This window comes from Nylanderia fulva, unplaced genomic scaffold (genome assembly GCF_048542155.1).
Source record: "Nylanderia fulva isolate GAGA-0341 unplaced genomic scaffold, ASM4854215v1 Scaffold140, whole genome shotgun sequence".
In the NCBI taxonomy this organism is placed as follows: Eukaryota; Metazoa; Arthropoda; class Insecta; order Hymenoptera; family Formicidae; genus Nylanderia; species Nylanderia fulva.
The window spans coordinates 282,722-295,549 of NW_028189623.1; the positions used below are offsets into that span (position 1 = coordinate 282,722).

The window sequence follows — 12,828 nt, forward strand, 5'->3', positions numbered from 1 at the left end:
GTGTTAATCAACAAAGAACTATTAACTTCATTCTCGGCCTTGCAAGCCACTGACTTCACTCCTCCTTATCGGCGCGAAAGCGTCGAGTACCAATCGACCTACGCTCTCCTTTTTCTATTCTTGGTCCTTCGAGTTATCACCGTCTTTCCCTGTCGCTGAGAAGCGATAACTCCTCCGTCGACTATCAAGGCCAACACCGATACGGTGTGTCTAAATTATCGTGTGCGACAAAGGGTGCGAACATAAAGTTTTTTCAAAGAAGAGTCAGTTATGATATTTATTTTATTCTTTAAGTGATCTTGATCTATTTGCTAAATCATAGTTTTTCTCAAATGACATATCTCTATTTGTTTATTTCATTGTCTACTAGAGAAGTTTTTAATAATTGAATTTGAGTTTTAGGAATTTTTAAGAATTGATTAATATGTGTATATAGATGACTTGGCTTGTCGTTCGATTCAAAAAGGATGACACTGTTGAGGCAATACCGAAAAAATGGTTTTTGTTAAAAGAATCTGCATGCTATTGGCCACCACAAAATTATGATACTACAGCTATTAAAGCAGCTATAAAAAATGAATATAGTCCTGATTCAAACTGGATGAAATACGGAGCAATTATTTTAGGCACATATGGTAAATATGTTATTGTTTATATTATATAAAATTGTATAACATTTTTATAAAAGAATTATTAATTTATTAATATATGTATAAAGAATTATACACACACACACACACACACACACACACTGTTATTAATCATGGAATATCTTCTTTTATTTGTAATTATCATAAACTTATAATAATTACATTGTTATTTTGTACCACACATTTATTTAATATGCAATTCTATAATGTACAACAATATGGTAGTTATATTCTTTGTTATTGGATATATAATAAGTAATGTTTATTTAGGTGATTTAAAACTTGCTAAAAGAAAGGCAATTAAAGCCCAACGTACAGATGATCTTTCATCACATACGGAGATTTTAACGAAAAAGAATAATAAAATACATAAGCGGGGACAAGGCAAAAGTAAAGGACATAAGGATTACTCGGATACTGATAAATCTTATGAATCGATATCTGATGAAGATAGCAACACATACCCTACATTACCACTTTCTGGCAAGAGACACGGTATAAGATAAATACTTTTCTAGTAAGAATTCATTTTATTTTCAAAAACTAATTTTCCTTATATTTAACAGATAATGATCGCTCTCCAATGGAAAGTCAAAATATTACTAATCGTAAGTATTTTTAAAACTTGAACCTTTATGTAAAATATTTATTATTACATTATTAATCAGATCAATATACTGAAGAAAATACGGCTTAGCAATTTATATATTTAAATACTGCTACCGGCTTTAAAGTGGAATAAATTAATATAGAATTTATTTATTAACACTATTATTTAGATTAATTTATATTAATACTATTATTTAATTAATACTATTATTTATTATTGAAAAAATCAATATTGTTTTAAAATATTAATTTTTTAAATGTATATTATAATTGTTATCTAAAACCAAAATATTTAAATATAAATATATTTAGATAACAATTATAATATACATTTAAAAAATTAATATTTTAAAACAATATTGATTTTTTCAATAATAAATAATAGTATTAATTAAATAATAGTATTAATATAAATTAATCTAAATAATAGTGTTAATAAATAAATTCTATATTAATTTATTCCACTTTATATTTATATTTAAATATTTTGGTTTTAGATAACAATTATAATATACATTTAAAAAATTAATATTTTAAAACAATATTGATTTTTTCAATAATAAATAATAGTATTACTTAAATAATATAATAGTATTAATATAAATTAATCTAAATAATAATGTTAATAAATAAATTCTATATTAATTTATTCCACTTTAAAGCCGGTAGCACATGGGTACATTCAATGCGGAGCGGAAAAGTCGTCAACATATACATATATTCCTATGGTAGATAAGCTACGACAGGCCCAGCGTAGTCCGCTGTAGCATACTATCATAGGAATACATATGTTGAAATTTTTTCTGCTCTGCATTGAATTCACCAACGTATTATCGGCCTTAATATAATAAGTTTGTTGTTATACAACAATTCTGTTAAATAAGCATTATTAATTAAATTGATAATATTTTCTTGTTATTTTAAGATAACTTCAAGCGAACTACAGATAGCGTTCACGTAAATGCTGGTAAATAATTATTTTTATTCTTTATATGTTTTGTATTTTTTAAATATTCCTTTTTGTATAATATTTTAATATCCAATATAACTTAACTTTCAGAATTTTCAGAATTCAGAAAACAACTTCTTAAAGAAGTTCATCTGATTAATCTTAAATTAAATGATCTTATGGATAACGTGAATATACTTGTAAAAAAAGCCCAATATGCTGATGAGCCAGAACTAAATGATGACACTAATACGGCTGTTATGACTTTAATACAATCGTTTCCAGTCGTTACAGAGCAGGAATTAATGTCGATGGAAGAATGGCTATCGAGTTCAGCTGATAACATACATGCACTGGTGTGTACTTAATTATATTATTATATATTATTTAGATTATATTTTACATGATGAAAATTATTTTCTAATAAAGAACTTTTTTATTTTGTGAATTTTATATTTTAGAGTCATTAACTGCGTTTAATTGGAGGCACAGATCTTCCCCATGTAATCAAAGCCATTATGTCGAGAGCAATTTCAAATGAAGTTGGAATGCTATATTCCTGGGAGGGAGCTCGGCAAAAAAAAGCTTTTAAATCGCTAAAGTTCGTCCAAGTGATCATTGGTAAAATATATTATTTTATATACTCTACATCAAAACCATTTTAAGCATATACATATACGCTTGAATCAAGCTTCATCGTAACATAACTGTGTTGCGTAATCAAATAATATTTAAATAGAAAAATTTGAATTTGAATTTAATTTTGTTACATTACTTTGTCGCTTTCATTTTTTTATTCACAATTTTTTTATTTAATATCTGTAATATATATGTATTATAAGTAGTATAGTGGGCACTATGGCCCGTCATAACAAACCCCCACCACCGACCCGTCTGGCGCCGAGTCTTATCTTATCTTTCCCCCACCACCGGCGTCTGGTTTTTCCGAGTGTGGGTGTAGGGGGAGAGGGTGTTGGGGAAAAAAAATGGCGACTGGCCCCGAAAGGTGGGGATGAGAATTTTTTATTTTTTTATTTTTTCTGATTTCCTCTGGATTTGAACCTGGGGCCTTCGTGTTTCCGAGCAGGGTCCTAGTATGTTGAGCTAAACGAGATCTTACTAGTCTAAGGATTAGATGAGGTATTTAAGCTAAAGTTGCGTAGGGTACGGTATGGGGGTACGGGTATACGTATGGCAAGGATAGCTCGTCGAATCAAATGGTCGATATTGGACGGGGTGGGGTAAAAACAGTTAGGGTATACGTATGGCAAGGATAGCTCGTCGAATCAAATGGTCGATATTAGACGGGGTGGGGTAAAAACATTTTGACCAAGAAAAGCGTCATGCGGTCGACCGGGGATCGGTGGCGGGTAGTAACTGACAATGCCGTAGGGTAATAAAAAAAGAACACGCAAATATTTGTACTGGCGAGCATTCCGACTCGTGTCACGATAAAAAAATAATGCATCATCGTAGATTAGAAAGAATGCTTATTGTTGAAAAGATGTCGGATAAAATTTTATTTTAAAATAACAATTTCTGGAAAGAGGAAGTGAAAGAAAATTGAACAATGGTTTTAAAAGTACAAATATGATTTATATTTAAAATATTTTTACAGAACAAAATTTATTTATTAATACTAAAATTCATATTATATATTGTTATGATTCGCTTGTTTTTTGTGAGTAAAAATTTTACGAAATAAGTGTATGATTAAACGATCGTTATATTCACAATCTTCGGAAAAAAGAGCGAGAAACTGATTAAGATTATAGCCGCTACACATATAATATAAAAATACACAGCAGTATTGTCCGCAAGTCTTAGAAAAAATTCCTTGTAATTGTTGAATATTCCAACGATGGATGATGGAGTTTCGTCGAAGTCGGATGAGAAATCCTGGATACAAGGGGGGTAATCCGTAGCTGTCGAAGTAAGTGGCTGTGCCGTGTTCATCGAGGTAGAAGGCGATCCAATGTTCTCCAGGTCGACCGTGATTGTCGGTGTTAGCGACGATAGCCGTCGACCTCGTCCACACCCTCGGAACTCTGTCGGCTGCATAGACTCCAACATGTCTGGCATCTAGATGACGCAATGCTTGTAGAATTTCGCGAGAGTTCATTTTTTTGTCCCGAATACAAACGAGTGTACGGTATTATTTGAACAATACCAGTTTTTACCTCTTTCGACAATGCGTTTTCTTCTATCTTGAGTTGTTTTGAGAGGTTTTCAATGTCAGTTTGCGTCGAGATGGAAATTGTTTCGTTCTTGTTTCTATCCGTCAACGTCGATGACGGTTTAGAAATCACAAATCTCTCTTCTTCTTTTTCAATCTGCTGTTCGTTGTTTTGCTGATTTTTCTCCTCTATTTGTATTTTAGTTATATTCTCATTTACATCGCGAGAAACGGCGGCGTCGTATTTATCGTCGCTATCGTCGAAGGTAATTTCCCAACTTTCGTCAGAACTACAAGTAGCTTCGGTAGAGGTCGAAACGTTCTCGCAATTATTTTGCGCACTTAGCCAGCATTTTAATTTATAAGCATTGTATAACGCGCAATGAAAGGTTCCAAATTTTCGAATCCCGTGATGACCGCAATATTGTACGATATTCTCCTCATCCGGTAGATTTTTAAATGCTGGTGAGGTACCCTCTAAATTATTTATATCTCTGGAAAGTAAATTCCTCAAGTAGTTTGCTTTTTCGTTACCTCTGACGTAAACGCAGCGCGCGTGTCTTGCGATTTCGCGGAGATGCGAGGTAAAATATTTAGGATTAACTGAGCCGTCGAACCACTCGATACCGTGATAATTTCGTGAGAGCCAATTGTTTTCTCGTCTTGCTTTTGCGGGTAATTTTCCAAACGCGTATGGTGGCATCATAATCCAATGCTCGACAATCGGAGCATCGATTGCGACAACGGCGACTTCCTTCGCGATAAATTTATTGGCTTCATCGCGGAAACCTTGTATGTCGACGACTATGTCCATATTGTGAGATTTTCGTTGGTGAGGTACAAGCTCTTAGCGAAACGTGCGCGTTTGTTCGTGTCTCGTACAAAACTGAATTCATTCTAGCGCGTTACATAGTTTCCACTTCGTGAATAGCGTCATCGAAATTTTCAAAGCAAGAGGAGGGGGAAAATTTTCTAATCGCGTATTACATTACTGTGTATGAATACATGTTGGTGAACGAGCGTTAAAAGCTAACCGGAAAAATCGACGATAACTTGACGCGATGCGTCGATTTCTACGACATTATCGAATTCGGCGTAAACGATACAATTAATTGTTTCGGTGAGTGCCTTCTCGAATCTCACTTCTAACCGAAGACTTCCGTGTCTCACGAGATTCCAATGACCGGCGCAATTAGCGGATAGATCGGGTGTAAGATCAAAAGCGAATAACGTATATCCCTGAGAATAATCATCTCTACTTATAGAATTTCCCTCGTTCAAAAAATGGATACCCGTCCCTGAGAAGAGCGTATGATAAGCTTCGATGTAAAGCGGTTCGCGAGACGAGAAAACCGGTTGTAACGGTCTGCTGGGTATTTGTGTACCGTCGACGTATAGCGAGAAGAAATTTATTCCGTAATTTTGGAAATTAAACGGATTCAATTTTCTGTCACCGTTAAACGCTTTATTATCGACGAAACCTACTATTATTCGTTTCGGTAATTGTCCCAGTATTACATTATCTAACGATTCACCCACAACCCCACTGTGAATCGTGAATGTTTTAATTTCAACTCTCGTAAGCGGATACTTGGCGGTAACTTTGCTCAGCATTATAGCATGCGCTAGTAATACTCCGGAACTTATTTTTGCTCTTCTCACCATTAGGCTTGCATCGAGTATACGAATTTTCGACGTGCAATTAGTTTCTATGAAACAAAACGTATCTTTCGAGCGCACGAGTCTCAACCGCACCTCGACGCCATTAATTAAGAATTTGTCCTGATTGAAAACGTCGCAATGGAGGTGACCTATAAGATCTAGCGCGCGCCCTCCGCGTATGTAACGAGCTCGTCTCGCTATAGCGGTATTGCCTTCCGCTCCTACTGTATCGTCCATGTGACCGGGTGTATCCGCATCCCATAAGCACGAGGTTAGATGGGAAGTTTTTGCGGGTGATGAATAATTTAACAACGCTTCGATGTACGCGCGGTACGCATAAGCGTTGTTTGGAGGCGACACGAGCTTTTGATTGAAATACACGTCGATTTGATTGAAGATGGAATGAAGAAAATGATTTACGGGGCCCACGTTGACGGCGGATCCGGTGGCGAGACCGGGTAGCGGCTCGGTTTCTACACGTACCCGAAGACTTAGTAACGTGTGTGTGAGATCTAAATATTCTTCTCCGTGACCCGGGATGACGAATTCTAGCGGGGAGTCGTCCGAAAGCGAGGTCACGGGTTTGTAATAAATCCATTGCGAACTTTCGATGCTAGTTTGCGTGGGCGGTAAAGAGAAGAGATCGAGCTCGCTCTTTAAACACTCGCTCGAGTGTGTGTGAAGAAATGACATTTTTTTCTTTCACCACCTGCTCTACCAACGTTATTGTCACGAACAAACGTATTTAGAATAATGGCGATTATGAAAATATATCGTATACTGTACGCTTTTTACCGCTATTAGCTTTACGCCGTTTCGCGGACAACTTGAGTCTTTTTACAGTCGAGCGATTTTTCCTCGTATTATTTTTAGTTTTTTTTTGTATTTGTTCTTTTTTTCCCACGCGACTTGATTTTCGATAAACTTTTTTTCTTATTTGTCTTACGACGTTTACGCGATGCGGTTACCGAGGATTTAGCGACGTGACTCTTAAGCTTGCCGAAAGGAAACTGCGCTACATGAATTTTTTCATCCGATTTATATCCCCTACCTTTCATTAGACTACTTATTTTTTCCCTAGCTTTTCTCTTAAGATTGTCACGCGATTGTTCAAAACGATGCTTGACAGCTACCTTTAACGGCATTTTATTTTCAACATTCTCGATTATATTAACCCCGGCGCGCAAAGCTTCTTTACCCACTGCCCCTAGTCCTCTAGTTAAATAAGGCAATACGCGTCTGAACATTCCTCCGAGAAAACTACCTATTCCATGACCTCGTTGATAGGGTGAACCGACAAAAACTCGTGGAATTCCACCGCCGCGAGTTCCACCGTTTTGTAATCCGTTATAATACTCCGAATAATAATCCATATTAATGAACAAAATCCTTCTTTCTTATCAAAAAAATCTTTACAGAGTATTTTTAAAAATCTAATCGATACGTTTAAAATGTAAAGTCACCGTTAACGTGCCGGATTCAAATGGTATATTTTTTCCAGTATCGTCTTTTATATCGATTTCAATCCGTCGGAAATTTGTTAGGCGCACCGGGATATAATGCGGAGGTGAGAAATATTTCACTTGATTAGTTCCATATTCGTAATCGCGCCCCACCCCTGTGACAGGCACTATTCGGAGAAGAGGAGTTTGCACATCGCCTGTTATGTAAGGTTCGCAAATATCGCAATAAACGAACAGTTTATCGGGAATACCCCGCGCCAAACTACACGCTTCGTAACTATAGAATCCTTCGCGACGTACTCCATTTTCGTCAAGAGAACCGAGTTGAAGAAAAATTGAAGTAGATTTTTCTTTGGAATTAAGCTTAGATGTCGTAAGCATAGAACAATAGTGACTTCTCCCCTTAGGAGCGTTATAAATAAAATCAGCTAAACCGATCATTTGCAAAAGTCTATCGGAAAAATGCATATAATGAATCAGATTGCAACCAGCGGGACACGCGAGGAAGAAAAAAATACTACCGCCTGTAAATTTTTCTTGCTCCAAACGAATATGGGAACCGGCTTCTTTGCACGACGAATTAATTGCGGAGACGAGCTCTTCCATATTATTATAAACGCCATTTGATATTACGGCTTCCTTCGAAGTTAACACCTCATCTTCTTTATTTTTCTCTTTAACTTGAGGGTCGATATCGACGAAACTGAGTACATTTTCTTCGCGCCTTACATGAAAAAAGGTATTAGGGAATTGGATTTCGCTCAACGCGACTTCCCAGTCACCGTGTAAGTGCAGCGATTGAGGTAATTCCGTAATGAACGATGAGGTTTTATTGTCGGGGGAATAGCGTATACTGCTATTGCTTGGAAGAACCAGAAGAAATTGATCCACCCTCATTTCGAAGAATAGTTAAATTCGAAGCGGGTATCCAGGAGTTAAATTTAGAAGGATACCCTTGCCAGCTAACTAATAATTGTTTATTGTTACCGCGTCCTTTGCTTTTTATCACACGATCGACGATAAATTCCTCGTCGCGTAAGTCTTTAATAACCGGTGCTAATTCTTGTTCGTAAAAAATTCCGTCTATAATTTCACCCGATAAATCACTTAATTCATATACGCGGGGTTTTCTCCATTCGAGAACTCGATGAATTCGAAATATCTCCTCGCTCCACTTCGCCTCGTATCCTTTCTCGAACGTTACTTTTGCTCTACTGACACGTACGAGATCGTTCACGCGGTATTTAGCCTTTTGTTTACGCCCACGCTTCTTTTTCTTTTCTTTATCGTTATCCCATCGTCGTTTCATATTTTCACACGCGGTACGAGCATTTTCTCGCGTAACGACAGCGGGTTGCATTTTGATGGTGGAATGACGAGTATGATTGTAAGCGTGAACAATATCTTGTAAAACATCAAAGTAACGACGTGTATTTTTATGCGTAAAATAACGCTACATCCGCTCCTTGAGTGTTCTATTAAATCGTTCCACTATAGACGCTTTAATATCGGGATTGCGCGTTACGCGAAAACGGATGTCTTTTTCTTTTAAGAAATTTTGTACAGGGCGGGCGATAAATTCTTTGCCTTTGTCGGTCTGTAAGTATACAGGTAGTCGACCCTCGTTTCTCGAAAATATTTGTTGAAAGGCCTTTATTACGCAGGTAGCTGTTTTGTCACGTAAAGGTTCTACCCAAACAAATTTACTAAGCACATCGATAACCGTTAATAGATAAGAATAGCCGTCATTATAGCTCTTGAGATTACGAAGATCGATTAAATCGGCTTCCCATAAATCATCGATATTTGTTACGTTATAATGTAAACGAGGAAATTTTCGTCGTACCGGCCGATGCAGCGTGTATGCATCCTGTGATTTAAGCCACTCGACGACTTTGTTACGCGTAAAATTCGGTTTAACGGCTCGCGATAAATTGTCCACCGTAGAGTAGCCTGCATAATGCGAGGGATCGTAATACAATTTTTCGAATTCCATCAATTGAGATTTATCCAATCGAGTAAACCTCTTCTTCTCTTTGACGGAGAAACTACGTTATATGGTAATGTTCTATCGTCGTCACCGTCGTCGTCACCTTCTTCGTCGGCGGATATAAATTGCGTATCTCCTTCGGTTTCACTCGCTTCGTCTAACCTGTGACTGTGCGATTTTGAACGTGTGATCGGAGTGGAGGATCCGCGAGGTAACGCGGTAGTATTATAGCGAGATCGCGCGCCTACTTTTAATAACTTTTGATTTCCTATGAGACGCGGTGACGTACCTATGTCACGTAGTAATCGAGCAAACTGATTTCTTCCGGTTGCTTCTACCGTTTTTCTCTCGCGTACCGCATCGTTTATAAGTTCCGCGATATTTGAACCCTCCACAATGTCGCCGTCTATAGTTACGAGCCCTTGTCTATTCCAGTTAATCTTAGATGACGGAGTAAGGAGCAGTTGCTTCATTATCAAGCGTGCTTTACTACGATAACTTTTCGGAACACTATTAAGTATTTTTTGTATCATTTCCGCTGATTGAGCGCGTTTTTTCTCGAAACTACTACTACTAGTGGCGCTAATGTTACCGTCGCTGGTAATTAAAGTTTGCGTTTCCATAAGTTCATCGTCATCATCGAAGTTATCATCCTCTTGCTCTTTCGTGTCTTCGTCCTGTTCTCCATCGCGTTCATCGCTGGCGTGCACGTTTTTGCGTAAACGTTTTCTCGCAGCACGAATAAATTGAAGATAACGCTGAAGTACCTCCTTATACATTTTCCATCTTTCGTCCTCGCTGACCTGAGGTGTGAGATTCAGAATACGCCACATCTCTGCATCGAGCCGTGACAAAGGAGTTCCCGGGGTCCGTACGGAATTATTAGTATCATTTTCCACATTCGATATCTCGGTAATTTTATTCGATGAATTATCGGCCGTCGCGTTAGAGGAAATTTCCGGTTGTCGCTGCAGTCTTTCGAGATTTTCCGACGAAATTAAAACCATTTTTTTTGCTCTTTCCATTATTGAATTGTAAATATTTTATCTTTTTCACATTTGACGCAACAAATATACACAGAATAGCGTCCCTTTTTTAATCTCCAATGATCCGGGATAATATAGCTCCGAGTATAGGAGCAATAAGATAGGGTAAGAATCCGCCGCGTTGCACCAATAGTTTTCTCTTAACTTTCAAATTATCTTTTTTCGCAGCAATACGACGTAGGATCGATTTATGTCTAGCAAGGCGTTTCTTTTCACTACTCGCAAGCGGTACGTTACCTTTAAGAGTATTGAAAACGCACTCTTGAATACACTTAATGAGATTATTATCGACGGAACGTAAAAACGCTGTTCTTTGATTTTTTTTCAGATAACATAAAGTTTTCAAAAGATTCGTGTTTCTTTCGCCGATAGATCGTCTAGCGATTTTTACCGCGCCGTCGGATGAATTCTTCGACGACGACGATGATGCCGGTTGCGATTTTTTTTCTTTTTTTACCATCGCAGTGTAATTGCACGAGTGACAAGTCGTGTGTGAATACAAGCCTTTTATACGCCTCCGCCTCTTTTGATCGATCTACGTGGAATGTACGCGTAATGCAGCTTATCGTTGGGAAAGATACACGTCCGAAATCGATATTCATCTGGAGTCGATTGTTTTAAATCGAGCAATAAATACCCGTGAGGCTTCGGGGTAGCGTCGTAGTACGCTTCTTCCATAAACTTAGGATCGTCCGGATATACTTGACGCGCTAAATGCCGAATTTGCGCGCGATCGCGTGGATTTTTGAAAACTACTATGTAATTCGCATTGAGAGATATGTCGCGTTGTCCGCGTCCCTGATGGAAGAGATTTTGCGAAATGAGAATAACACTGAGATTCTTATGATGGCTTCCTTTAGTAAACAGATCTACGATAACATCGCACGATGACGACTCTCTCATAAGATCGTCGATTATCACTAATTTCGGGGTGAGTGGATCGTAAGAATAATCTTCCGGGCGCGGTAAACCCTCGTGAAATTCGATTATATTTTTCTTCGAGTTTATCGGAACGCTATTTGCATATACGTTCTTTTTTCTTACGCTACTCTTCTCTTCTCTTTCATTTTCATCGCATTGCAGGCGTTGATAGGCATCTTGCCACTCGGCGTAATAAAATAAAATTCTCTCGAATCGAGTATCGGACACGTCGGACAAATAACGAAGAAATGTTTTCACGAAAATCGTTTTTCCACATCCCGTAGGTCCGCAGACGATCGACGTCCAAGGATGTTTCCAGCGTACATCCATTTCCCCAAAATGAACGCGATATTCACCGTTTACGTACAATCTCGTAAATGAAAGAAAGTCTAATCCGGCGCGTTCTTAAAAACAAAAAATTAGCGTAAAGAGCGTCCGTGTATTTAAATTTTAATATTACTCATAGTATGAAATGAGTTACGGCGGAAAAAGCTTATTCGCGCACCGGGGGCCAACCCGCGGCGGTCGCATGCTCGTGCTAGCGAATAGCGCCGATCAGCTGACGAGCGCCGATCAGCTGATGAGCGCCTGGTTAGCTCGCAACTACCGATCAGCTGATGAGCGCCTGGTTAGCGCACCGCTACCGATCAGCTGACGAGCGCTACGTTGCGCTGCCCACAATCAGCTTTTAATCAAATGTTCTCGTTGGTGTGTATGTCTTGCGATAGCGGACGTATGTGAGTTCGGCATGAATATATTTGAATATATAAAAATTGTACGTAACAAGTATTTTTTAAAAATTAAATATTTTTATGTTAAAGTTTTTCAGACAAAAAAAATTATATTAAAAATTTTTGTTAAAAAATTTAATATTTCACTAAATAAAAATGATTTCGCTTAAAAGGTTAATTATTATTATTAAAACTAGGATGGGGAAACAATATTTTTTATTAAAATATATAAATTTTATTACTGAACAATATTTTTTATTAAAAATATAAATTTTTGTATTTATATTTACAAAGTATTTTTTTCTTATTACTAATATCTACATCTTCTAACTTTAGTTAAACTATTCCTTATCCTTTCTAATATAAAAATAAAATTAAAACTACGGGTATTTTAAAACTCCGATTATAAAATATAGTATAAAGTATAATATTTTATAATATTTGATGAATTACATTTTACTTTTACAATATTTACACTTTTATATAATATTTGCATTTCTATGCAAGTGGCGGAAAACGCACGCGTATCTCCGCAAAGATAGAAGAGTGTGAAGAGGAGAGCAATGTCATTGTTTCGGTAAATAACCGTAAGGAAGAGAATATCGATTTTTGATAAATCTTCGTTTTAATA

The 12,828-nt window shown here is 37.1% G+C and overlaps 4 protein-coding genes across 4 annotated transcripts; 1 reads left to right on the plus strand and 3 right to left on the minus strand.

Annotated features, from left to right (window-relative positions):
* Positions 1 to 436: 436 nt before the first annotated feature.
* LOC114932111 (uncharacterized) lies at positions 437 to 2,825 on the plus strand. The gene is made up of 6 exons (XM_085480278.1): positions 437 to 635; positions 921 to 1,145; positions 1,217 to 1,258; positions 2,185 to 2,226; positions 2,320 to 2,564; positions 2,670 to 2,825. Exons 1-6 carry the CDS (start codon positions 437 to 439, stop codon positions 2,676 to 2,678), a joined length of 762 nt encoding a protein of 253 aa, XP_085336404.1. The 3' UTR covers positions 2,679 to 2,825.
* A 2,588-nt stretch (positions 2,826 to 5,413) lies between these two features.
* Positions 5,414 to 6,739, minus strand: LOC146724276 (uncharacterized protein F54H12.2-like). The gene has a single exon (XM_085480279.1). It carries the CDS (start codon positions 6,737 to 6,739, stop codon positions 5,414 to 5,416), a length of 1,326 nt encoding a protein of 441 aa, XP_085336405.1.
* A 490-nt stretch (positions 6,740 to 7,229) lies between these two features.
* Positions 7,230 to 8,470, minus strand: LOC146724277 (uncharacterized). The gene has a single exon (XM_085480284.1). The coding sequence runs from the start codon at positions 8,404 to 8,406 to the stop codon at positions 7,480 to 7,482; it is 927 nt and encodes a 308-aa protein (XP_085336410.1). The 5' UTR covers positions 8,407 to 8,470; the 3' UTR covers positions 7,230 to 7,479.
* Positions 8,471 to 11,052: 2,582 nt separating this feature from the next.
* Positions 11,053 to 12,244, minus strand: LOC146724278 (uncharacterized). Its single transcript, XM_085480280.1, has one exon. It carries the CDS (start codon positions 11,794 to 11,796, stop codon positions 11,053 to 11,055), a length of 744 nt encoding a protein of 247 aa, XP_085336406.1. The 5' UTR covers positions 11,797 to 12,244.
* Between the last annotated feature and the right edge of the window lie 584 nt (positions 12,245 to 12,828).